We start from the raw sequence: 25,879 nt of genomic DNA, 5'->3' as shown, positions 1-25,879 counted from the left end.
CAGAATCTTCCAAGCTGTCATCATACTGAATTTGCTAAATAAATAATGGGAGCGTTAGCCAACACTAAGCTTTTCATCAGTCCTTTTATTTTCAGTGAGACAAATTGCATTTCAATTTAAAATTTCCCATCAGGAAAAAAATATGACATTATGATTAGTTTAGCCATTGCCAGAAGTTCATAAACCCCAACTTTCTAATCAAAAGGAGGAGGCTAATCACATTTATTTTCTATAATTTTAGAGTATGTTTAAAGAACAGCACACATTTCTGCGAAAGCTTTTATCTTATCCGTATTAGGAGTATGCTGGCGTTAGGAGCCAAAATAAAGTAATATTTCCCACAGAACGGCATTCAAAGATGTTTGTCCCTTTTGTGCTTTTTGTCAACACTTTTGATTGTTTCATTCAAAAAGGTAAGAACGCTTTTGCTCTTTTTACTCCCCCGTGTAATATTGTGTAACATCACAATCTTGGTAACACAAAAAGTTTCGAAGACACCCTGATCCAGCCTAAGCGAGATTAATCTGAGTCTCAGAAGAGGCAATAAAGGTCTATCTCAGAATTTTTTTAAAAAAATACTCCAGCGTGTTCTTTTAAGATGGCTATTTCTATAACATGGAGCATATATTAGAATAATTTCTCCATTGAAAATAATTTCCCTTGATTACCACAGTCAATTGAGAAAAGGACAGGAGTCACTGACAGTAAGTTACAACTAAACATTACAGCCGGTATATTAACCAGACTTCATCAAATTACAAATGTTTCTTTGAAACGGTGATATACATATCATCGTCCCCATTTAACGACCCCATCATCCCTTGCGGGGTGGAGTCTGGGCAACTGAATGAAGCTGAGTGTTTACTGGCCGGATACCCTTCCTGTCGCCAATGTGGAGTTTTTTTTCAGCAGATATATTCTCTTGTGTGCCCAGAGAGAGAAATATCTGCCTCTACCTAGGATTGAACTCACAATCTGGCGAGAGCTCCACTTCTAGGCCACTGCACCACTCCGAAACGGTGATGTATGTATGTATATGTTTAATTTTCAGCCTTTTTTAAATGCATTTTTTTTCTTTCCAAGGCAATATATTCAACATCACGTGACAACGAGTGGTAATTTCTAAATAATAATAATTAGTGTCTCTAAATTCTGTTTATCTTGATTATCTGCCGGTGTTAGGCCAATTTGTCCTCAAATTAAGGAGGATCTCAACATCCTTTGGTGCTAACTTATAAATTCCAAGTTCATTTAACGCCGCCACGGCAGTGGGTTGTTTTGACCCAACGGCGATTCCGCTTCTGATTTCGGTGGCTGATTGTAGCACGTCCTTCAACAGCAGGGCTGATCCGATGTTTAGGTTCAGCACAATGCAAGCCTCTTTGATGCTACATAAGGAAACCAAAAAAAAAAAAAAATCAATTCTAAACCTAGTGTAGAAGTTTACGTTGAACAGCTTATAAGTGTGAAAATTAGTCATAAGCAGAGGTAGTATTCTACCAGTTCTATGCCATCCCATTGAGGCACTTTTTTTTAGCCAAAGCACATGCTCACATTTGCGAACTGGTAGAGAAGGTGAGTGAATACCCCCACCCCCACCCCGGTCCTCAGGGCCGTTGTAACTTTGAACAGTCCCTAAATGAATGGTGCTTAGATCGAGGAGCGGGTATCCTGTAAAGAGCGGCGGTGGAGTTTTGCTAATCTCTTAACCTCAGCAGAGCTAGAAGGAATCCTCTTTTCTCTCGGGAAGAATATACCCAAGTCATTAAATGAGTTGGATTCCCACAAATCTGACCTCTTTGCCCTTACTCTGGGGTCTCAGCTGATCCATAAATAAATGTCCAATTGCAGGATCTTAAGACAGGTACGTAAATGAAAGGGAAACGAGGGAGATCTTAAATCATTTTATGAGGCTGAAACAAAAGGGGCAGGAGGAGCAACAGGTTCATCCCAAAGGGGCTTCCCCCTCCAGGCAACTGGCCTTTTTCCCCGCTTGAAGATAGTTCGCTTCTCATCCAAGAAGCTTCTTCAGTGCTAGCTGAATGGCGGACGATGGATGGATTTATATTCCTTGCAGTCATCTAGTCGTTAGCATTCTCTTTTGAGAGTCATTGACGGTACTTGGGGCTTTCTCTGGGCCCTCTGATTAGTGTAAATGGGTGTGGAGCCTTCTGGGATCTGCTAGGAGAGAGGGAATGTCTTATTCTTCCTCCTCTGTTGAGAGAGGGCTGTTCAATCTTAACGACCACATGACTGCAAGGAATTAAAATCCTCCCATTGTCCACCGTTCAGTCAGACCCTGGGGACACCGAGAAACCTCCAAGTGCTTCAACAACCCTCTAAAAGGATGCAAATGACCAGCTGCCTGCAAGGAGTATAAATCCTTCCATTCCCCACCATCCAGTCAGAGCTGAAGAAGCTTCTTGGATGAGAAGCAAAACGTCTTCAAGGGAAAAAAAACGAAAGTCCACTCGCCTTTTGAACGAAAAGAAAAAGCACCTTTGGGACAACCATCACCTGGAGGACCGAGAATCTCCAGTTACAGGGCGTTAATCCTTCTCTCGAAAAAACTAAGAAGGAAGAACTCAGAAATAGAATTTGAGACATGTCATACTCACTGTTTGAAATAATTCTCCGGCCGTTTGCAGTAATGGGAAAACAGAGGGAAAAGATTCCGGGTCATGTCGAACTGGAGTTGGGCCGCTCCACCTTCATTGAAGTGATTGGCTAGAATGACCTAAAATATATTGAGGACGGATCAAAAGCGAGCGACGTTTAAAACTAGGAGCGTTATTTGCAGCTGAAGTTTCAGCGAGACGCCAGCGACGGTGTTCTGAACTAGGCTTCCCAAGAGCATGAAGCAAACTCCTTGTCCCAACAAAAAACCCTTTTAATTTCTGCTCATTCCCATCCAGCAAAGTCTTTCAAGGGAGGATTTACGGTCACAGACCTTATCTGGCTTGGAGAGCTGCCAGGCCGATCTCTGCAAAACTTGGCAAGGAGTCTCAGAGAGTCACGAACCAATTAAGCGAACTAATGGTCTCCTGCAAACTCCACTCCCCTGTCGCTCCTCTTTTATTCCCTATGGGAAGGGCCATTCGTCGTCCACCTGTGGCTTTACTCCTAAGTCGATCCTTGTTCCTTAGCTGTTCCCTTCTCCTGGCAGCTCTGCATATGCGCACACTGGGAACAGGCTCCAGCTGTTCTTCTGCCTCACTGATGTCTGACTCTGAAGGCAGCTGATAACTGGCATACGGCTCTGGCCCCCTCTCTACCTCCGACACAGAGCCCTCATCCGAGCCTTCCCCAGACTCCAAGACTGGCCCATGTTTCTCTCCAACCTCCTCACTGTTTGAATCTGCTGCCAGCTCTGCTAGCCGGCCACAAGAGACGGTACTTACCTCCTGATAGATGAACAAGTCGACTTGCTCCGCGAGCATTTGCCAGAAGATTTTGAACAAGGTGTAACAAAGCTGCTGCTCTAACTGAAGGAGCCGGTCACTCAAGGTCAGGAGCAAGGGGCAGGCGCTGCTCGATAAGGACATCACGACTTGTTCGGACTGAGAAGGTAAGGAGAGCCACCTAAACGAAAAGACACGAAAACTTGGCTCGAGTCGACCCGTAGCTTCGCTCGTTCCCCTTTCAGTAAAAAAAAATGTCAGGCGCGAAGATTCGGGCCCATGCGTTACACCTGATTTTATGCTTCATGCCTGTAACCCGAGAAATCTAGTCAACTAACAGTCAGCATTAAATTGGCGCTAGATAAGAGCCAAACAGAATTCCGGGACGTAAGACCTTTGTGGGAACTTAATGATTCCAGGCTGATTCCGCTCTTGACTCTGCCTCGCTTTCTCCTACAAATGGGACATGCTGCCAACTCCCTCTCCACTAGGCCTGTGATGTCGAACCTAGAGCACTTGTGCCACATGTGGCACGCAGAGCCCTCCCTGCAGGCACGCCAGCCGTCGCCCCAGTTCAGCTCCACCGCACATGTGTGCCTCCCACCAGCAAGCTGATCTTTGGGTCTCTGCCACGCATGCGCCGGGGTGGGGCCTTCCCCAATCTCTGCAGTTCCCCCTCCCCTCCCGGTACACCCTAGCTTTCTCTCCCCAGCACGCCCTAGTTTTCTCCTGCATTTCTGCTGCATGTGCCTTCCCCGATCTCCACAGGTTCCACCCTCTGCAGGTGCCTCTCGGTGACAGGAATGCAGGAGGAAGGTAGGATGCGCTGGGGAGAGTAACTGCAAAGATTGGGGAAGGCATAGGGGGCAGGAATGGAGGAGAAAGCTAGGGCACTTGGGGGGCGGGGGAGAAACTCGAGATCACAAGGTCACCCCCACGCCCCATTTTTGGGCCTGAAAAGCCTCCTGCACCTACCTGGAAGCCAGAATGGGCGGGGAAGCGGGGCACATGCACAGGGAATGGGGGGGGCAAGTGCAGGGTGCGCTCGCATTGCATTTTGGGGATTGGGGCGCGCTTTAGGCACTCTGCACCAAAAAGGTTAACCATCACTGGACTAGGCCTTTTGCATCCCATCAATCTTATGGGATTCGGGTCACCCTGAAGCCACAGGGAAACCTCTAAGGGGCCACGACGACTCTCAGAGAGAGCGCTAATGACCAGATGACGGCAAGGAGTATAAATCCTTCCATTCTCCACCACTCAGGTCAGAACGGAAGAAGATTCTTGGATGAGAAGCAAAATGTCTTCTAGCAAAACAAGGAAGTCCAGTAGCCTTTTGACAGAAAGTACCTTTGGGACACTGATGGTACACAGCCCTTTGCCACTGTCCAGCAATTCTACGAGCTAATAGCTGGACTACATAACCAATTCTTTGGGGCAGAGAGACAAAGGAGCAGCGAAAGAAGGAGAGGCTCATGTCGTTCCTCCTTTTAGTGGCCTTATTGGCTGGGCAAGCCCCCCCCCCCCCTCAAAGTGGCAGTGATTAATTCAGTTCTGTGTATAAATAACTTAACATAATGTTTGTGTCACTCTAAAAAGATTGTTTTCCAGTGGTCAGGAGGTCCCTTCCCCTGTCAACTTTCTGGAATGAAGAAAGTGAATTGTCTTATGAGTTTTTCCCACCTACCTGCAAAACTACCCATTAAAACTTTTGATTAGAAACAGCAGCAAAGTTTCAACCTAGCAGCACTGATGGCGTGACCTAATAGGGTAATGAAACGTCTGCAGGAAAACCACCAAGCTCAAGAGAGCAACCAAGGACCCCCATCATTTCGAATCCCGGGTCACGGATCTTCCCCTCTCAAACTTTTACCTTTCCCTTTTGTATATCTTGGCCTCCTCTTTGACCTCCTTGAAGACGTGACCGACTTGGCGAATCAGCATGTCGTGCTTCAACCGTTCCAGGAGGTGGATCATTTCGTCGAACACAGAGCTCTCCAGCGAAGCCAGCTGTCCCAACTGTAGCTTGCTTAGTGCGTCACTTTCGGCGGACAATTCCAGAGCAGCCTGCTGAAGCTGTAAGAAAAACTGCACAGACAACAGGGGAGGGGAAAAAGTATTACCTACTCTTGAGGTTCTTAATTTGTGAGGTTCTTAATTTATTTTCTTTTGAAACCCCCCCCCCCTCCTGAAATAAGTGCTTGGCCTTATTTTCAGGGAGGTCTTATTATTTTTGAGGTGCAGGAGGCGGCGAGCGTGGTCACCTCGTGGCTGCTGCTGTGTTGCAATATTTTCCGGGAGGGCTTATTTTAGCCCCTGCGCTCAAAAGTCCCGATTGGGCTTCTTATCCAGGGAGGGCTTATTTTTGGGGAAAGGGAGTAGTAAAAGGAGCTAATGGCGGGACAGGAAAAATTTCACGAGCATCACTAATGTTAAGGATGAGGAAACCTCTTTTCAGCTGAGATTCTCAAGTCTTTATTAACCACATGGCAGCAGGAAGTAGGAGCCACAGCCATTCCACAATCTAAATCAATGTTTCTCAACCTTGGCAACTTTTAAGATGCGCGGACTTCAACTCCCAGAATTCCTCAGCCAGCCATGTAAATCAGGGGTCCACAACCCCTGGTTTGTGGACCGGCAGGGAGAAAATCTTTTGCTATGGAACCGGTCCCTGATGCACCAAAGGTTGATGTAAATAATGTAAATATTCAAAAGATTCTAGGATATATATGTATGTATGTATATATGTATATGTATTTGTGTTACAACCCCTGGTATGCCCAAATATGGGAGGGAGCTCACTAATCCCCCTTTCTGTCCTTCGGCTCATTACAGAGGACCATCCAGGCAGAAAACCATATTTTTATTTTTAATTTGGTACACAAATGACTTACTCTCTGGAAATAAATACTGTGGGGGGTAAGACACCCCTAACACCCCTCGGTGGGGAGGGGGTGTGTGCTGGCATGCAGGTGGCATGCAGAGCCCAGCTCAGTTTCACCGCGCATTTGTGTGGGGCCTCCCGCTGGCGAGCTGATTTTTGGGTCTCTGCCGCGCATGCGCGGGGGAGTGCAGGGGAGATGCTGCGTGAACCCACCTGCGGCCCCTTTTTGCTCCCAGGAGGCTGCAGGGAGGACTACTAAGCCCGAAATGGGGTGCGAAGGGAGTCATCCGCGCATGGGGGGGGGGGGAGGAGTGCAGGTGTGTGTGTTTGTTGCACGACACTATAGATATAATTCATTCCAGGATCTATTAAAGGATTCGGAAAAACAAATACCCGGGCAATGCCGGGTTATCAGCTAATGTTGTATATTTCTAAGCTAACTTTCTGGACTTATTCAAAGTGAGGATGTTTTTGGGACGATAATAACCGCTGTTGTTATCGCTTTGGGATTGTGGCCAGTGGCAAACCCAGAACATAGAAACATTTGTGAGAGCGTGGCTTCCCCCTCTATGCCCACTGAGGTTTGGTTGTATGACCGCAATTGAGCCCCACATTTCTGTTGCTAAGTGAGACGTTGGTTAACTGAATTTTGCCCCATTTTGCCCCTTTTCTCGCTGCAGTGGCTCAGTGAATCCCTGCTGTTGCCAATGTAACCCTGGCGATAAGCACGGATGACGTTACGTAGTTTGGCAATGAAGCGTCTGCAAGGAAACCAACGAAGAGCGCCAAGGACTCACAAGTAATTCTTTTCTATTTTTTCTTTGCTTAGAAAGCATTTCGACAATCCACCAAGGGCCGCCCGCGATCACACGTTACTTACAACGTTGTCAGCCCAGTCCGCTAGTACTGTGGCGATGTAGTTGACCGCGTTTAGGATCGCGCAGTATCGGAAGGCCAGGGGTGTTCTGGTTTCTTCCTTCATGACTTGAGTGAGTCGGATTCGAAAGTCGTCCGCCAGCTCTTTCTGCAATTCCAGGAAGCGCAGTTTTCTGGCTGCTGTAGGAAGGTGCTTGTATCTATCTATGTACAGACAGCAAAGGGTCGGCGTTTTGCATACGTCAAAATTCAAGTCCCGTGCTTCACCAAAAATAAGATCTAAGCCCTAGCATGGTTTTTCAGGATGCTCGTAATATAAGACCTACTCCCCAAATAAGCCCCAGTTAAGATTGTCAGGCAGATAGATGCATTTTAGTAAGATAATTCCCCAAAAATAAGACCTAACTGAAAAATAAGCCCTAATCCATGAATAGAATAGTAGAGTGGAGTAGAGTAATGTAGAATAGAGTAGAGCAGAGCAGAGCAGAATAGAGAATAGAGTAAATAGAATACAGAAATAGAATAGAGTAGAATACAACAGAGTAAAGAAGAAGAGAATACGGAAATAATAGAATAGAATAGAATAGAGCAGAGTAGAATAGAGAAGAGAATAGAGAAGAATAGAATAGAATACGGAAATAGAATAAAATAGAGTAAAGTAAAATAGAATACGTAAAGAATAGAATAGAAAAGAGAGTAGAGTAGAATAGAATAGAATAGAATAGAATACGGAAATAGAATAGAATAGAAAAGAGAGTAGAGTAGAATAGAATAGAATAGAATAGAATAGAATAGAATAGAATACGGAAATAGAATGGAATGGAATGGAATAGAATAACAGAGTTGGAAGGGACCTTGCCAAGCAAGTTATAATTACCGGTGATCACCAGAAGCAGAGTCATAAACGTTTCAGTGCAGTCTGGGACTTTCATTTCATCTACATCAGTGATGTCTTTGTACTGGGAGACCCACGCAGCTTCCGACGAAAGCATAGAGTCCATCTTCTGAAGAGCAACTGTGAGGTGGACACAACAACAAAAAGAACAAGACTCGTTCACAAACACAACTAACAAGAAAAAGCACAGTCGGAAAACGAAGCGCCAGCTTTTTTTTTTTAAAAAAAAATCCCAAATGCACATACTATGGTACATAATTTCACATTTCAGGTAGTCCTCAGCTTACGACCGCAATTGAGCCCAACAAATATTTGCTCAGTGAATTTTGCCCCCGTTTTAGGAACTTTCATGCCACGGTTGTTCAGTGAATCACTGCAGTTAAGTTAGTCACATGGTCATTAAGTGAATCTGGCTTCCCCGTTGACTTTGCTTGTCAGAAGGTTGCAGTCACATGATCCCGGCACACCGTAACTGTCATAAATATGAGTCAGTTGCCAAGCATCTAAATTTTGATCACATGACTGCAGGGAGGCTGCAACCGTCTTACGGGTGAAAAATGGTTTTAAGTCGCATTTTTCAGTGCAGTTGTGATGGTCACTAAATGAATGAATGTGACTAACTGTATTTGATCCCACCACCTGTTTACACGCAGGGTAGCTATCGCCCAGGGGAGAGGTGTCAAACTCAAGGCCCGTGGGCCAGATCTGGCCAGTGGGGTGCTTAGATCCGGCCAGCCTGGAAATATCAAAGGACCAGCGGTGCCTCTGCTGGCCAAACTGAGGCAAGGAGGGGGGGGACCCTCATGTGCCCCCCCCAGTCCGCAGAGTGGGGGGGACGGGACGTGTGCGGCCCTCCCGCACCCTGTTTTGGCCAGCAGGGTGCTGCAGGAGGCATCCGTCCCATCTCGTCCCCCTCCCAGCCTTGTGGAGAACTACAATACTGATTCAGCCCTCAAAGAAACCCAGTTTAACGGAGAACATATTGTTAACAGATTAATAGAGTTGGAAGGGACCTTGAAGGTCATCTAGTCCAACCCCCTGCCCATGCAGGAGACCCTACACCATTTCGGATAGATGGCAATCCAGTCTCTTCTTGAAAGTTTCAAGTGATGAAGCTCCCACAACTTCTGAAGGCAACTTCTGTTCCATGGCTTGAGGGTTCTCAGTCAGAAAGTTTCTCCTTATTTCCCTGAAAATAAGACCTCCCTGGATAATAAGCCTAATCGGACTTTTAAGCGCATGCGCTAAAGTAAGCCCTCCCCTGAAAATAAGCCCTCCACGAAAATATTGCAACACAGCAGCAGCCATGAAGTGACCACATTCGCCGCCACCTGCACCTCAAAAATAATAAGACCTCCCCGAAAATAAGGCCAAGTGCTTATTTTCTTATTTTCGGGGAAACACGGTAGGTTGGATCTCTCCTTGGTCAGTTATTCCAATCCATTATTCCTTGTCTGGCCTTCAGGTGCTTTGGAAAATAGCTTGACTCCCTCTTCTTTATAGCAGGCCCTCAAATATTGGAAGACTGCTATCCTGTCCCCCCTGGTCCTTCTCTTCCCTAGACTAGCCAGGCCCAGTTCCTGCAACCGTTCATCGTATGTTTTAGCCTCCAGTCCCCTCATCACCCTGGTTGCTCTTCTCTGCACTTTTTCTAGAGTCTCCACATCTTTTTTATGGTGTGGTGACCAAAACTGGATGCAGTACTGTAGGTGTGGTTTTATAGAGTATTCGTACCTCCCTTGATCTTGATTGTATCCCTCTGTTAATGCAATTTAAGATTGTGTTGGCTTTTTTTGGCTGCCACCACACACTGCTGGCTCATATTTAGCTGGTTGTTCACTAGGACTCCAAGATCCCTCTCCCAGTCACCACTATTACTGGATTTTTCGGAGTATAAGACGCACCTTTTTTCCTCAAAAAAGAGGCTGAAAATCTGGGTGCGTCTTATACACTGAATACAGCATTTTTGGCCTCCCGAAATGGCCATTGCAAAAATGGCCGTGCATAGCCTTTAGGAGACTTCCAGAGTGCTCCTAGGGGCTGGGGAGGGCAAACATGAGTGGAAAATCAGCCATTTTTGCTTGTTTCTGCCCCCAGGAGCACTCTATAAGCCTCCTAAAGGCTATGCAGGCCCATTTTTGCGAAATACGCAGTGTAAAAACTTCGTGTGTCTTATACTCCGGTGCATCTTATACTCCAAAAAATACAATAAGTTCAACACTCCTGGTGCAAGCTGGGGGGCGGGGGGGGGGGGGAGAGAAAACAGTTGGGTTTGTTATACTTCAAGGAAACGATTCCAAGGCATCTTACATTTTCTTTCTACCGTTAACCACCTCTGGAAGTAGGTTTCTTCTGACAAAATGTGCATGCAGCTGGGGAGGCTGCCGAGATAACCGTGAACCCCCTGTAGCTCTCTTTCGAAGAGGAGGATCTCGTCCACCAGGTGGCAGAAGAGGTTGTCGTCGTACAGCATGCAAGGGATCTCGGCGTCCAGCTTCTCCAGGATGAGCGTCACCAGAGCGCGGGAAAACTCCAACTGTAAGAAGCCAAGAGAGAACATTCAAACCTACAGATGAAAGGAGGCGGCACTTAGGGCAGGTTAGTCCTCGACTCGCGACACTTGGTTGAGAGACCGTTCAAAGTTGCGATGGCACAGAAAAAAAGGGATTGATGTTTATGACCGTCCCCAACGTTCATATGATCCAAGCTCAAAGACAAAAATCTTACAAACTGGAGAATGTCGCAAATCAGGAACAGGAGAGACAATAAAGTACTCTACAGCAGTCCTAAATACAACAGTGTATTTAGTGAGCGTTCAAAGTTACAACGGCACTGAAAAAAAGCGACTTATAACCGTTTCGCACACTTACGACCGTTGCAGCATTCCCCCATGGCCACAAGGTCAAAATTCGGATGCTTGGCAACAACTGGTTCATATTTATGACGGTTGCACTGTCCTGGGAGTCGTGTGATGGCAATCTTCTGACCAGCAAAGTCAACGGGGAAGCCAGATTCACTTAACAACCGTGGTATTACCTTAGCAACAGCAGTGATTCACTTAACAACGGTGAAAGTTTGTAAAACGGGGCAAACCTCACTTAAGAAATGTCTCCCTTAGCAATCTAAATGTTGGGCTCAATTGTGGTCGTAAGTCGAGGACTGCCTGTAGCGCAATGGCTGCCGATCGGTAAGCAAAACGAGAGAGGTTTACCCTGGCGTTCACCGAAGTCCCGGCTTTATCCAATATGGGCTGAACTTTGCCTTCCAGAAACGAAACGTGATTTCCAATCCACATCAGTACTTGCGTAAGATACCACTCCGGCTTCGGAAGGAAACAAGTCATACAAAATCAGACGAAAAAAATCGTGCGCTGCTCAGTCAAAGTTACAATTCTATCAGCAACACTATGCCCGAACCTCAACAGCGTCCAACATTGGCAAGTTTTAAGACCTGTGGACTTCAACTCCCGGAATTCCCCATTGCTAACTTCCACTCTGCACATTCTTGGCTGGCCTAGAGAAGCATCAAGGAGTCAGTTATTATTATATACTACTAGCTGATTACTCGGCATTGCCCGGGTATTTATTTATAGGGGGAAAATGTCTGGACCAAACGTAATTTCTAATGTTGGATTTTCCCCCTTACCAGAGGGAGCCCCCTTGTGGAGTACTGTGTAGCCGTCATCATGGTAACTTACTGTACTGCGCTGTACAGTAAAGCCATTTACGGCAGTATGGTAGAAGCCGTTTTAAGGCACAACAGGCTGTATCTTAACAGAAAATACACCCCGAGGGATGTGTGTTAGGGGTGTCTTATCCCCCATAGTATTTGTTTCCAGAGAGTAAGTCATCTGTGTACCAAGTTTGGTTGAAATGGCCCGAGGCGTTCCAGAGTTATGCTGGAACACACACACACACACACACACATACAGAGCCATTTTATATATATATATATATCAGATTAACGTATGGCGTTGCTACCCTAGGCAGGTGACAGACAACAATATTGCAGAATGGTAGTTTGGCTTTCCAAGGTACCAGTCCTGTTATGGCAGGGGTCCCCAACCTCCGGGCCTCAACCTGTTTGGAATCGGGCCACAGAAATGTTGAGTGAATGTGTGCGCATGGGTGCAAAGCTGCATTTGTGGAAGTGGCGCATGTGCATGCACAAAACCATCTCCTCTCGCTCCCCCGTCGCCATCTCTGCTGGTCCACCAAGCCGGAATCGTCGAGGACCTCCGTGTTATAGGAAATTGCGCGTTTCCCAAAGTGCGCCACAAGAGGGCGAGCTTGCCTTGCACCAGAGAGAAAGACTAGCGGCTCTTCCTGCAGTGTCACCCAGTGTCTTTCTCCTCAGAAGCGGGCGCCGCAACCAGAAAAGCTCACAGCTGGTGGGAACCTGACTGCCTCCATCAAATATCAGCTGGTCTCCCCACCGAAGTGGTACCTATTTTATCTACTTGCACAGTGCGTGCTTTCGAACTGCAAGGTGGGCAGAAGCTGAGGCACGTGACGGGAGCTCACCCCTACATGCAGAGCAAGGGCTCGAACGGCTGCAGCTGAAACCATGTCCAGCGTCATTCAGACACCACGCCCCGCGTGAACGAGTGAGCACAAAGCACGAGGTAGTCCTTGACTTACAAGAGTTCGTTTAGTGACTGTTCGGAGTTACAAAAGCCCTGAAAAAAGTTCCCTACTTATGACCATTTTCGCATTTTGACGGTCATGTGATCAAAACTGAGACGCTTGGCCACAGATTTATATTTATGACCGTCGGAGCGTCCTGCGGTCCCCTTTTGTGACCTTCTGACAAGCAAAGTCAATGGGGAAACAACCGTGTTACTAATTTAAGCAACTCCGAGATTCCCTTAACCACTGGGGGAAGAAAGGTCGTAAAATGGGGCAAAATTCACTTAACAACCGTCTCACGGTTGCAACCTAAATTTGGGTCTCAATTGTGGTCGTTAAGTTGAGGACTACCTGTACTTGTGCTACCAGCCACACTGCCGCAACTTCACGTCTTACTGAATATTAGGCAGATAACGACTGCACATTTTCCAATTCAACTCGATTTTTCAGAGAAAACCGAAGACTGGGGCTCATGCCACTTACCCTCCCGGGCTGCAATCTTTACCGAGTCAGGGTTTAAAAAGTGAATCTCCAAGAAGAGGATTTGCACATGAAGGCCATACCTTGGTCAAGACGTTGGTTTGCCGGTTCCCCGTGAAATGGTATTTGAATCTTTTCTGGAGGGGAGCCATCATGATCTGCATTGGTAATATAATAGGCGGAGTTGGCGGGAGGAGGTACTTTTCTGGGAGCTGCTTCGGTTTGGTTAATAGTTCGTCCCTGAGATTTTTTTTATGCGTTAAGGTACAATATGGGGAGGATATGTACAAGGGCTTACAGACATAGGATGACGCCCACGCCTTCTCCTGCTATGATTTGGGTGCTGAGATTTTGCAGTATCCTTCCCCAGGAGTGGGGAGGGAATGGGGATTTTGCAGTATCCTTCCCCAGGAGTGGGGTGGGAATGGAGATTTTGCAGTATCCTTCCCCAGGAGTGGGGAGGGAATGGGGATTTTGCAGTATCATTCCCCAGGAGTGGGGAGGGAATGGGGATTTTGCAGTATCCTTCCCCAGGAGTGGGGAGGGAATGGGGATTTTGCAGTATCCTTCCCCAGGAGTGGGGAAGGAATGGGGATTTTGCAGTATCCTTCTCCAGGAGTGGGGAAGGAATGGGGATTTTGCAGTATCCTTCTCCAGGAGTGGGGAGGGAATGGAAATCTTAAGTATCCTTCTCCAGGAGTGGGGAGAGAATAGAGATTTTGCAGTATCCTTCCCCTGGAGTGGGGAGGGAATGGAAATCTTACAATATCCTTCCCCTAGAGTGGAGTGGGAATGGAGATTTTGCAGTATCCTTCTCCAGGAGTGGGGTGGGAATGGAGATTTTGCAGTATCCTTCCCCTGCGATACCCCACCAAACCACGCCCACAGAACCGGTAGTAAAAAATATTTGAATTTCTCCACTGCCACAACAAATCTCTTAAGATGGCTGAAATTTGGATATCCGCGACGCTACATTCCATGCAGAATGACACAGATAATTCTGCACTGAAGCAAACGCTCAAAGGATACGATGGCTGCAGTTTGAGGAGCTGAGAAAACAGGGTCTCGAAGTTACTGTAGATTTCTGCGGCATTTGTGGAGGAAGAAGCCAGGCCCAAAGTTTTGGTTTGAGCTGGTCCGATGAACGGCCAATGCAGCTGAGTCAGCGTCTCTTCGAAGTCACTGCAAAAAGATGGAGCCTGTCATAACCGCCATGACTCTGCGATCCAAAGGAAGCCTCGGACAATTGCGGGACAATTTTTTCCTACCTGGACAATTTGTCTTTCAGGATCTTGTGCCAGAACTGAATAGTAGATCTTATAAACGTTAAGAGATGCGAGCAGGAGGATTCTTGAAGCTTGATGTCTAATTCAGCCATGGAGGCTAACGCAGTAGCTGCCTCGGGCACGTTGTTAGTCATAAGATACTGCTGGATGTTGTCACTAGCAAAACAAAGGGGGGAAAAAAGAAACAGGGGACCAATGAGCAGAGATTATACAGCAGGGGTGTCAAACTCACGGCCCGCGGGCCGGATCCGGCCCACGGGACCACCCTGGAAACAGCAATGGACCGACCTGCGGTGCCTCCACCAACAAGAACGGGCGGCCCTCCCAAGCTCCCTTTTCGCTGGCAGAGGATTGCAGGCGGCCACGACCACCTTGCCCCTCCCCTCCAGGGTCAAATACAATCCCAATGCGGCCCTTGATGAAATCGAGTCTGACTTGCCCTGTTATACAGTGTGTGGTATTGCCGGAAGTTACAAATAATCAAATGAAACCAAAATAGAATGACTGATTAGAAGAGAGTATTTGGCTGACGCAGCTTTGATACAGGTACATTTTGGCTCTAATAGATACGTTTACGATAGCTTTCTTTCGAAAACGTAATTCGGATTCCTCTCTTTAAAAACGACCTGTGCAGATAGGATTCAGAAGCCATTGTTTCCATCGGGGGTTATGTACTCAGAAGTCCCTTTTAAAAAAAATCTACAAAACAGCTTTTGGGGGAAGACAAAGGAAGCTGGTTTTTTTTTTTAAAAAAAGGAGGATTTAATGCATGTCTCTTTATATAAATACCAGCTGATTACCCAGCGTTACCGAGGTATTTAGAGACGTTTCTCTGGCAAGGAGGCATTGGGAGGGGCCTTTCTTCCCCCTACTCCTATGCCCATCCTCCCTGCCCTCTCCCTTCCCCCCTCCCATGCACTCCTCTTTTCCTGCCCTGTCTACGATCCTGGCACTTTGCCCCAAATTCATCAGGCGCTTCCCCATTAGTCCACTGGATTTCCAGAGGAAGTTGCGAAGGAAGGTGACATCACAAACAATTGCCGCTCTAGGACGCCACACTTGCTCTCGTTAACAGGCCAGGCGTTCCAGAATTATCCTGGAACACACACACACCAGGGGTGTCTTTACTCCCCCCCCCCAGTATTTGTTTCCAGAGGGTCAGTCATCTGTGTACCAAGTTTGGTTGAAATTGTTCGCGCTCACGGTATGTTATGCTGGAACATACATACATACATACATATATATATACACACCATTTTTATATATATAAAAGATGATGATTCCGTGGCTTTAAGCCTTCCATTACGCCGAAATTACATGAAACGCCGTGCAAACGTTCTTTACCTCAATTCTTCTACTTGTGAAATCTGTTTTAAATAAGCCAGGTGTCTTTCGACTTCTTTTATTTGACTTATCAAGGCACCAAATTCCTCCATCCAAGGGCCGGAGGTCAACAGGTGGCTATTCACCAAATCGTGCAAGATTCCTTCGCTCTCCAGAAGCTGATCCAGAGATTTCTTCGAATCTTCCGCGTTCTGCAACGCCTTCTGGATTCTTTTTGGAACTTCGGATGAAACCGTGACGACCTGTATCGATGCGAGAGCAGCAGGCTGTTATCCAGACAGTCCTCGACTTATGATGACGGTTGTTGCTAAGTGAGACATTTGTTGTGAGTTTTGCTTTGTTTTACAATCTTTCTGGCCACCGTTATTAAGCGAATCACTGCCGTTGAGTGAATCGGATGGTCATTGAGTGTATCTGGCTTTCCCCCATTGATTGTTTTGTTGGACGCTGGCTGGGAAGGTTATATAATACAAGTAGTCCTCAACTTAAAGTAGTTCGTTTAGTGACCATTCAAAGTTACATCCCGGGAAAATGTGACTTATGACCTCATATTATGACCCTGACAGCATCCCTGTGGTCATGGGATCAAAATTCAGACGCTTGGCAATTGGTTCCAATTTATGACCTTTGCCCTATTCCAGGATCACGTGATCCGCTTTTCTGACCATCTGACCAGCAAAGTCAACGAGGAAGCCAGGTTCACTTAACAACTGGGTTGCTAATTTATCAACTGCAGTGATGCACTTAACAACGGTGGGAAGAAAAGTCATAAAATGGGGCAAAACTCACTTGACTGTTGTCTCACACAACAACAGAAATTTGGGGCTCAATGGTGGAAGTTGAGGGCTACCTGTAGTGATCACATCACCTCAAGATAGTGGAACTGTCACATATACATGACATTTGCCAAGTGGCTGAATTTTGATCCCATGACTGCAACGGTCATACCTGGGAAAACTGGCCGTAAGTCACTTTTTTCAGTGCTGTTGTAAATTCAGTCACAAAAAGAATGGTTGTAAATCAAGGACTACCTGTATACTCCAAATATTTGTAACTAGCCGATAATGTCCGGACCAAACGAAATTTTTAATGTTGGATTTTCCCCCTTAGCAGAGGGAGCCCCCTTGTGGAGTACTGTGAAGCCGTTACCATGGCAAGTCCACTGCGCTGTACAGTAGAAGCCAGTACAGCAATACGACACAACAGGCTGTATCTTAACAGAACACACAGCCTGAGGAGCGTTAGGGGTGTCTTACCCCCACAGTATTTTTTTTCCAGAGAGCAAGTCATCTGTGTACCAAGTTTGGTTGAAATTGCTCAAGGCGTTCCAGAGTTATGGTGGAACACACACAGTCATTTTTATATATATAGGGAGGAAGAAGAGGAGGAGGAGGAGGAGGAGGAGGAGGAGGAGGAGGAGGAGGAGGAGGAGGAGGAGGAGGAGGAGGAGAGAAGAAGAAGAAAGAAGAAGAAGAAAGAAGAAGAAGAAAAAGAAGAAATAATCCCAAGCCTTGCACAATGCTGTCAGATACTACATTTAGAGTTCAAATATCTGGAAACTTTCTAAAAAGTGGGTTCTTTTTCTTAAAGCATTTCAATACACCTTCCCTCCCAGAAAGAAAGAAAAAAGGAACTCACCTGTTCTTCTAATTTCATCTTGTTTTTTGACAACTGTTCGATCAGCTGCCCAAGCTTGCTTAACGAGTCGTAATCATTCCCGACCTTCCTTTCTACGAATTCGGACACGTAGAACGGGATGTCACAGGTCTCTGGGTCTTTAGGAATCCTTTTGTTTCCACTGTTCAGCTTTTCCACTTTCACGCAATCGGTGGTACTGTTTAACAAAAGTGGATTAATAAGTTCATAGCCCAAGCAATTGTAAACATTTTTGCAAAAGCCAAATAACACTTGTGAAAGATGTAGGAAGAGCTCCAAAAAAGTATTAAACGCCCACAGATAATGCAAAGTTGATCAAAGGCAAGAAAAACGAAATGCACAGGTACAGTATAGGTGGTACCTTGCTCAATAGTAGTAACTGTGAGAGGGATCTTGGAGTCCTAGTGGACAACCATTTAAATAGGAGCCAGCCGTGTGCAGTAGCTGCCAAAAAAGCCAACACAGTTCTAGGCTGCATAAACAGAGGGATAGAATCAAGATCACGTGAAGGGTTAATACCACTTTATAAGGCCTTGGTAAGGCCACACTTGGAATACGGCATCCAGTTTTGGTCGCCACGATGTAAAAAAAATGTGGAGACTCTAGAAAGTGTGCAGAGAAGAGCAACAAAGATGATTAGGGGACTGGAGGCTAAAACATATGAAGAACGGTTGCAGGAACTGGGAATATGTCAAGTTTGATGAAAAGAAGGACCAGGGGAGACATGATAGCAGTCTTCCAATATCTCAGGGGTTGCCACAAAGAAGAGGGAGTCAAACTATTCTCCAAGGCACCTGAGTGTAGAACAAGAAGCAATGGGTGGAAACCAAACAAGGAGAGAAGCAACCTAGAACTGAGGAGACATTTCCTGACAGTTAGAACAATTAATCAGTGGAACAGAAGTTGCCTCCAGAAGTTGTGAATGCCCCAACACTGGAAGTCTTTAAGAAGATGCTGGATAGCCATTTGTCTGAAATGGTATAGGGTTTTCTGCCTAGGCAGGGGGTTGGACTAGAAGACCTCCAAGGTCCCTTCCAACTCTGCTATTGTACTGCATTGTATAAATGCGACAATGCATGGCAAGCAATTTCTATACATACCCAAGTTTTTGTTTTTAATGGGAAGTTTATCTTCTTCGCAGCAAACAATTCCAGAATATCTCCCATATTGAAAACATACACTGCTTGGAATAGAGAATAACAGAGAATTGGAAGACACTTTGGAGGTCTTCTAGTCCAGCCTCCTGCTCAAGCCAGGAGGCCTTATGCCACCCTGGACAAGTGGCTGTCTAGTCTCTTCTTAAAAACCTCCAGTGTTGAAGCACCCACAACTTCTGAAGGCAAGTCGTTCCACTGATTAATTGTTCTAACTGTCAGGAAATTTCTCCTTAGTCCTAAGTTGCTTCTCTCTTTGATTAGTTTCCACCCATTGCTTCTTGCCCTGCCCTCAGGTGCTTTGGAGAATAGGGTGACCCCCTTTTCTTTGTGGCAGCTCCTCAAATATTGGTACATTGCTATCTTGTCATCCCTGGTCCTTTTCACCAGGCTAGACATATCCAATTCCAGCAACCCTTCTTCATGTTTTAGCCCAGGGGTCGGCAACCTTAAAGAGCCACAAAGGTCCTAACCAGAAGCCCCCCCTTCAAATCTGAAGTCGACCGGAAGTCCGGGTTCCCCTACCATAGAGTCTCCTCCAAGTGCAGCATCCTTTTTCCTCTACCTGCCCTCATCGAAAGTCTTATCAATTGTGGATCCGACCAGTGACAGCGAGCCGCAGCAGAAGGATGAAAAAGCCATGTGCAGCTCCGGAGCTGCAGATTGCTGACCCCTGTTTTAGCCTCTAGCCCCCTAGAGATTGATGTTCACTTTCACCTTGAACCACGTAGAAGAAGGACACTACAAGAACATGGGAACACCTCCATTACCACACCATTCTCTTACCCAAGTGGCTAAGCAGGGTGACGTATTATTTATGAAAAGGAATGCGTTAGAATTAGAGAACTGGATGGGACGTTGGAGGTCTTCTAGTCCAACTCCCTGCTCAAGGCAAGAGACCTTACACCAGGGGTGTCCAAACTTGGGAACTTTAAGACTTGTGGACTTCAACTCCCAGAATTCCCCAGCCAGCCATGTTGAAGTCCACAAGTCTTAAAGTTCCCAAGTTTGGACACCCCTGCCTTAAACCATCGGGGTTTAAGAGGGATTTTCAGGTGGATTTTCACTGAATGGGTGGGACTGAATTTGCCAAGAGTTCTACCCATTCTGCTGATGAAAAGATAACTGTCTTGCGGTGGCCTAGAGGTGGAGCTCTCGTCTCACAATCTGGGGGCCGTGAGTTTGATCCTAGGTAGAGGCAGCTATTTCTCTCTCTGGGCAGGATGAGACTATATCTGCTGAATAAAACTCCGCATTGGCGACAGGAAGGGCAACTGGGCCAGTAAACACTCGGCTCCATTCAGTTGCCCAAACTCCAACCTGCAAGGGCTTGAGGTATCATCAAAAGAAAATGATGATGATGACTGCCAGGATGGAAGAAATATCTAGCTGTGGCTTGTTTCTTGTTTATCTTATTCTGGAAAGAAATTCATTACTTTTTTGGTAGGAGTGCATTAGTGGCATTTCCCCAACTATTATGGTTGCGTTGCTCGAATTCCTCTTCCATCAGGATACTACTCCCAGTAACTATGCTAGTATTCTTTGTAGGAACTCACCTCAGGAACTCATCAGCTTCTGCAGGATATTCTGTTTCTTCTTCTTCCCCTTCCTCCTCCTCCTCTCTGCTGGGTTCCTGCTAAGACAGGCGAATACATTTATCAGTTTGGATTGCAACTTAGCCTTCAAGAACAACTAGAGTAGCTTTTTTCTTGGAATTGGAATTGGAAGGAGTTGGAAGGATTCACTCTCCAGTCCAATCCCCTGCTCAGGCAGGAAACCCTATACCATTTCAGACAAATTGTTGCCCAATCCCTTCTTAAAAACTTTTAACTTAATTAACTTAAGATGGACTTTTCCAGTTACTTTCCAATAGCTAACAGAGAGAACTAGAAGGTACCAAAACACACACACACACACACACACACACACACACACACACACACCAAAACACCTACCTCAGTAACTGCCAACGATGCAGCACTTTTAGTCCCTGATTGTGCCATTTCCAATTCAGCAAACGGTTGTAAGTTTTGGATGAATTTAAAAAATGAAAAAGGCTTAGTAATATGACCGAGGTGTCAAATATCAAAGGTCACATAGAACAGACTGTTTTGGATGTAATCAGAAGGCTGGTATAAGATATAAAAGGAGCATGGAAGCCAATGTCTTTTTTTTTAATATCTCTGCTAATTCAGTCTGTTAGGATTGGATAGCTAGCTTCACTCAGCAAAGATGAGCATGGAATGGATGGGATTAACGGGAGCGAAGGTATATATAACCATCAGAACACGTAATGGCACTTTGGAATTGTCGCCTGACTCCTGCGGTTGCTTTCCCAATGTTTTAATTTGTGTTGTTGGTTTTGTCCAAAACAGCCATGAAGGACAACTGCCAGCCACATAGCAACTGAAGTCTCTAATCCATGTATTCTTGTTTCTTTTACCCTCTCATGCATTCTCTTTTTTTCCTGGGCTTTCCAACAGTCCATAATTCTTCCAATTGTCTTAAAGAGTCATGTTCCTTAATGGGCTGGTCTTTGTTTTCATCTAGGGGGGAAAAATCATAATTTTCCATAAATATTAAGACATCAATGTTCTCTCCCAGATGTTATTCAATGTGAAATTGTTCTACTTAGGCAAAAATACTACATAGTATGAAAATAACGATATGGGATTTTTTTCCCTTGGAATTATATACTGTATATACTATAATTATATCCTGTAACTAGCTGGATACCCAGGCTCATTATGTGATCGGGCTTGATACATGGACACTTAAAGCTTGAAAATTAATGAGTAGTTACAATCGGGCTTGATATAAGGCAACTGGCAGTTGGAACGGAGTTCTTTTCAGGTGGGGAGGGGGAGTAGAACGTCTAACTCCTTAGCATCAAAGTGTGTTAATGTAATACTGTACAAGAAATACTAATGATCGGATGGTCATTTCGAAAAATCCTTTCTTAGCAAGCACCTAGAAGCCAACAGGAACTTACATGCCAAATTTCAAATTTCTAGGATTTACAGTTCTGGAGATTTCGTGATGATTGAGTGGCCTTTGGCTTTTATAGATTATATACCTTCCAGGCACTGTTTAACTACATGAATGATAAACAAAAGTTTAATCTGGGATAAAGTAGAAGGACTATTATACCAAGAAGGTACAGAGAACACTGAATCTTAACAATAAGAAACCACTGCAATTATGTATTAATGTGCAATATTAAAACCCACAGCTATCCCTAACAAAATATTTAAAATATTTTGTGGGAAATGTATTAAGTTAAAAATGCACGATCTAGGCTTCTGCTGGCAGCCGAAGGTTCTAGAAGAGCATTATTCGACTTAGCTTTTTCAAACAGATGATCTGAACTTGGGTGTAACTGAGAGACATATCCGATCGGCAATAACCTCCATGACCTTATTGCCACTTAAATTAAAAAGGGCCTGTTTTGAAAAAAAATAAAACACCAGTTCCTTTGCTCTGATTGGAAGTTGATTCTACGAGGCCGATTCCGATATATTTGGCTGACTGGCTCCAGTGAACCATATCAGGATGGGTTCTTAACAATAGAAGGTTAGAAATAAGGGTGATTTCATCATCTGTAGAGGGCACCTATGTTTTACTGTATGGTTTTATTATGAATGAAGGTAAGTTTCATTATATTATAGATTTATATAACAACTAGATTCCTCTAATAGCTTTGTACCATGTAGTATCAATCTTGTTAACTCTCAAGAATCTTTTTTCCACTATGTATTCAAAATGGACTGCGATACTATATATATCTATGTATATGTATGTATGCATTATGTATATCTATCTATCTATCTATCTATCTATCTATCTATCTATCATCTATCTATCTATCTATCTATCATCTATCTATCTATCTATCTATCTATCTATCTATCTATCTATCTATCTATCTATCTATCTATGCTATTATATATATGTGTGTATATGTATACACAAGAATCTTTTTTCCACTATGCATTCAAAATGGACTGCGATACTATATATATCTATGTATATGTATATATGTATGTATATCTATCTATCTGTCTGTCTGTCTACCTATCTGTGCTACTATATATATCTATGTGTACATATGTATGTATATCTATATATGTATATCTATCTATCATCTATCTATCTATCTATCTGTGCTACTATATATATATGTATGTTTACATATGTATATCTATATATGTACATCTGTCTGTCTGCGATACTGTGTGTATGTGTTGTGTGTCTGTCTATCTTTATCTATCATCTATGTACCTACCTACCTACCTACCTACCTACCTACCTACCTACCTACCTAGTCTTTTCGAAATACAATTTCGTTGTATTTATTTTGTACGACAATAAAGACTATACTATACTAATTGTCTGTCTATCTATATACACACATTCATACACAAATGTAAGTCTGTGTACATTTATATGTGTGTGTATACACACAGACACACAAACATCAGCATCAGAATTTCCTTTTTTTCTGGTTTAACATTTTTTAAGAATTTCATTTTTTAATGTGTGCCAGTGTATCCACAAAAAGAATGACAGCAGAGGTTGTCTGATCTTAATAAGGGCGTTCAGAAGATACTCTATTTGCTTTTATTTATTTTTAAATTGCCCATATATAATCGCACCCATTTCTCCCTGTCGATCCTGATCCTAAAGGGTTGCCTTTTATTCCTCATTTTTATGAGTTCATCTGGCAGGTCATTGACCCCATCAATCAATCAACGTCAGTCAATCAATCAGTCAATAAAATAAATAAACAACGGCCAGGCGGGCCTGCCAAACCCCACGAAGGATCCCCTTAAAGGAGCAGAGAGAAGGCTGAGAACCCTGGGAAGCAGACCGCTGGGTGGAGGCACCTATAGGTCCGCAAAACTCGCCTAATGCCCTTTTCCCGGGCAGAAGGGAACGGGAAACGAGGGAAAGGTCGTGGGAATGCAACACCCGGGCAAGAGAACTACTCACCTCCTCCGCGTGTCAGCATAAGCCACGCCTCCTCCCTCCGTTGGACGCGTCGGCATTCAACGTCGCTCCGAGAGGGGGGGGAAAGGGCGGAGCGACGCTTCTTAACGTCACGAGGCGACCCGGCGCAGGCTTTTGACGAAATTTCTGCCTTCGGGAAGAGAGGGGCCGAGTCGCGCGAGAGGTCCGCCTAGAGCGGCCAGCTTCCGGTTCGTGACCGGTTGTGCTTCTTCGGGAAGCTTCCAGTGGAGAGCGGACTGAGTGGGGCTGGTTGGGTTTAAGCGGGGAAGGATGGAGGGTTATAAAAGGTTTTATAACGGTGATTTCCCCCCTCCAAATTTGGCTACTTTCAGAGATGGGTGGACTTTAGCCCATTGGGGAATTCTGGGAGTTGAAGTCCGCGCATCTGAAAGTAGGCAAGTTTGAAAAACGCTGGTTTAAATCATGCTAAATCTAAGGAAGGTGATGCACCAGCATGTCCCGGGCACTAAAATGTCCTCCCTTGCCCAGACAGCATCCTGAGCTCATGCCCACCCAATGGCTTTCAGCGGCCTTCACCTTTCCAGTGCTGAAATGGATTTTCCCCTCCTCGGATTAAACTCCCACAGAATCATTTATTTATTTATTTATTTTATCAGACTTATTAGTCGCCACCTCTCCCCACAGGGACTCGGGGCGACGTACACAAGCAACGGTCTACGGACTACAAAGGAGGAGGTAAAAATAAATAAATACAATAATCAGAGAAGTTAAAACCCCAATAAGAATAAAAGTTTAAAAGCTAACATTGACAATTAAAATTAACCAAGGGGTGGAACAGTTGTTGAGATTATGCCAGGCCGGCTAGCCGAAACAGGTGGGTCTTTAGTTTACTGCGGAAGGAGCGGAGATCGGTTGTTGTCCTGATGTCTGGGGGGAGGTCGTTCCAAAGGGTGGGACCCGCCACAGAGAAGGACCTACTCCTGGGCACCGCCCTCTGACAGTCTCTAGAGGACGGCACCCGGAGAAGGCCCTCTCTGTGTGAGCGAATGGGCCGCAGGGATGTATGGAGCAGGACACGATCCCGCAGATAACTAGGCCCTATGCCATGGAGCGCTTTAAAGATGGTGACTAACACCCACACATCATGATGGGTGAATTTTATGGAGCTCCTATCTACACATCCGTCCGTCCATCCTGTCATCTGTCCACCGGCTCTTTCTCTCTCTCTCCATCCTATGGCTCTCTCTCGGTCTCCCTAATCTATGGCTCTATCTTTATATCTATCCATCATCCATCCAATCTAATCTTACCTTATCCTATCCTATCCTTCCATCCATCTACCTACCTGTCAGTCCATCCATCCATATCTACCTATCATCTACCATCCATCCATCCATCCATCCATCCATCCATCCATCCATCCATCCATCCATCCATCCATCCATCTATATATGTCTGTCTATCCATCCATCCATCCATCCATCCATCCATCCATCCATCCATCCATATTTACCTATCATCTACCATCCATGCATTCAATCTTATCTATCCATCCAACTCTCAGTTTGGAAGGAAAGTGTGTTCATATGCCCAAATTAACTTGAAAAATGTTTCTTTCCTTCCTTCCCCAGGGAAATTCCAATGAAATTTCAAGAAAAAGATGTAGTTTTTCCAAGGAACCATAGATACTGTAGATGCTGCATACGCACTTCCAAAGCACCTTTTTGTCTTTAATCTTTAATTCTAAATGCAATAAGAGCGCTCATAAGAGATCTGCAATCTCCATGCCATTAACATGAGAGTGGGGATGTTAATCTTTTGCTAAATAACATGCCACACACCTCATCCGTTCACACCTGAGCACAACCGCTCATCCTATCTCAGCATGCAGAGCTCCAGCCACACTGAGGCCATTTTACATCCTCTGTGGCAGTAACACTGCATTCCATCTCCTACAATGACCTTGCTGATTTTCTGATCTTATCAACTTTGCTGCTTGTATTTCAATGAGATGTTTTGACAGGTCAGGAAGTGAGAAGGTGATGAATTTTTTAGAACGAACTATAGAATTCTTTGGATATACATCCTTTTTATGACAACTGTGTGTTAGCCCCTGGAAGCGATGTTCTAGTTGGGACCGGTGATAATTTTCCATACACAAGTCTCCTTAAAAGCTGCTCACATCCTAAGATTTGCCCATCTATTGATTAGAGAATACGTTTGGCAAAGGGAAATCTATCTGGTTCATTTTTAAAAAAACAGCAGATTTTGCTCCGTAGTCAAGATATTTGATGAAAGTGAGTT

General features: G+C 45.1%; 1 protein-coding gene across 3 annotated transcripts; it reads right to left on the bottom strand.

Annotated features, from left to right (window-relative positions):
* Positions 1 to 65: 65 nt before the first annotated feature.
* Positions 66 to 23,710, bottom strand: RINT1 (RAD50 interactor 1). Of its 3 annotated transcripts, none has more exons than XM_081957960.1 (16): positions 23,597 to 23,710; positions 20,560 to 21,150; positions 20,161 to 20,240; positions 17,433 to 17,628; positions 15,795 to 16,036; positions 14,433 to 14,606; positions 14,194 to 14,346; positions 13,248 to 13,404; positions 11,268 to 11,378; positions 10,367 to 10,592; positions 8,039 to 8,176; positions 7,166 to 7,365; positions 5,275 to 5,489; positions 3,402 to 3,582; positions 2,619 to 2,737; positions 66 to 1,388 (listed from the first exon to the last, which is right to left on the bottom strand). In XM_081957960.1, exons 2-16 carry the CDS (start codon positions 20,605 to 20,607, stop codon positions 1,166 to 1,168), a joined length of 2,463 nt encoding a protein of 820 aa, XP_081814086.1. In that variant the 5' UTR covers positions 20,608 to 21,150; positions 23,597 to 23,710; the 3' UTR covers positions 66 to 1,165. The 3 variants fall into 3 exon arrangements, with proteins under 3 accessions (XP_081814086.1, XP_081814088.1, XP_081814087.1); XM_081957962.1 differs by having other exon boundaries at positions 20,161 to 20,237; XM_081957961.1 differs by lacking the exon at positions 23,597 to 23,710 and adding an exon at positions 23,475 to 23,494.
* Between the last annotated feature and the right edge of the window lie 2,169 nt (positions 23,711 to 25,879).

Source organism: Natrix helvetica, assembly GCF_964273705.1.
Source record: "Natrix helvetica genome assembly, chromosome: 6".
In the NCBI taxonomy this organism is placed as follows: domain Eukaryota; kingdom Metazoa; phylum Chordata; class Lepidosauria; order Squamata; family Natricidae; genus Natrix; species Natrix helvetica.
The sequence above is the reverse complement of the archived record's forward strand: the minus strand, read 5'-3'. Positions and strand labels throughout refer to the sequence as shown.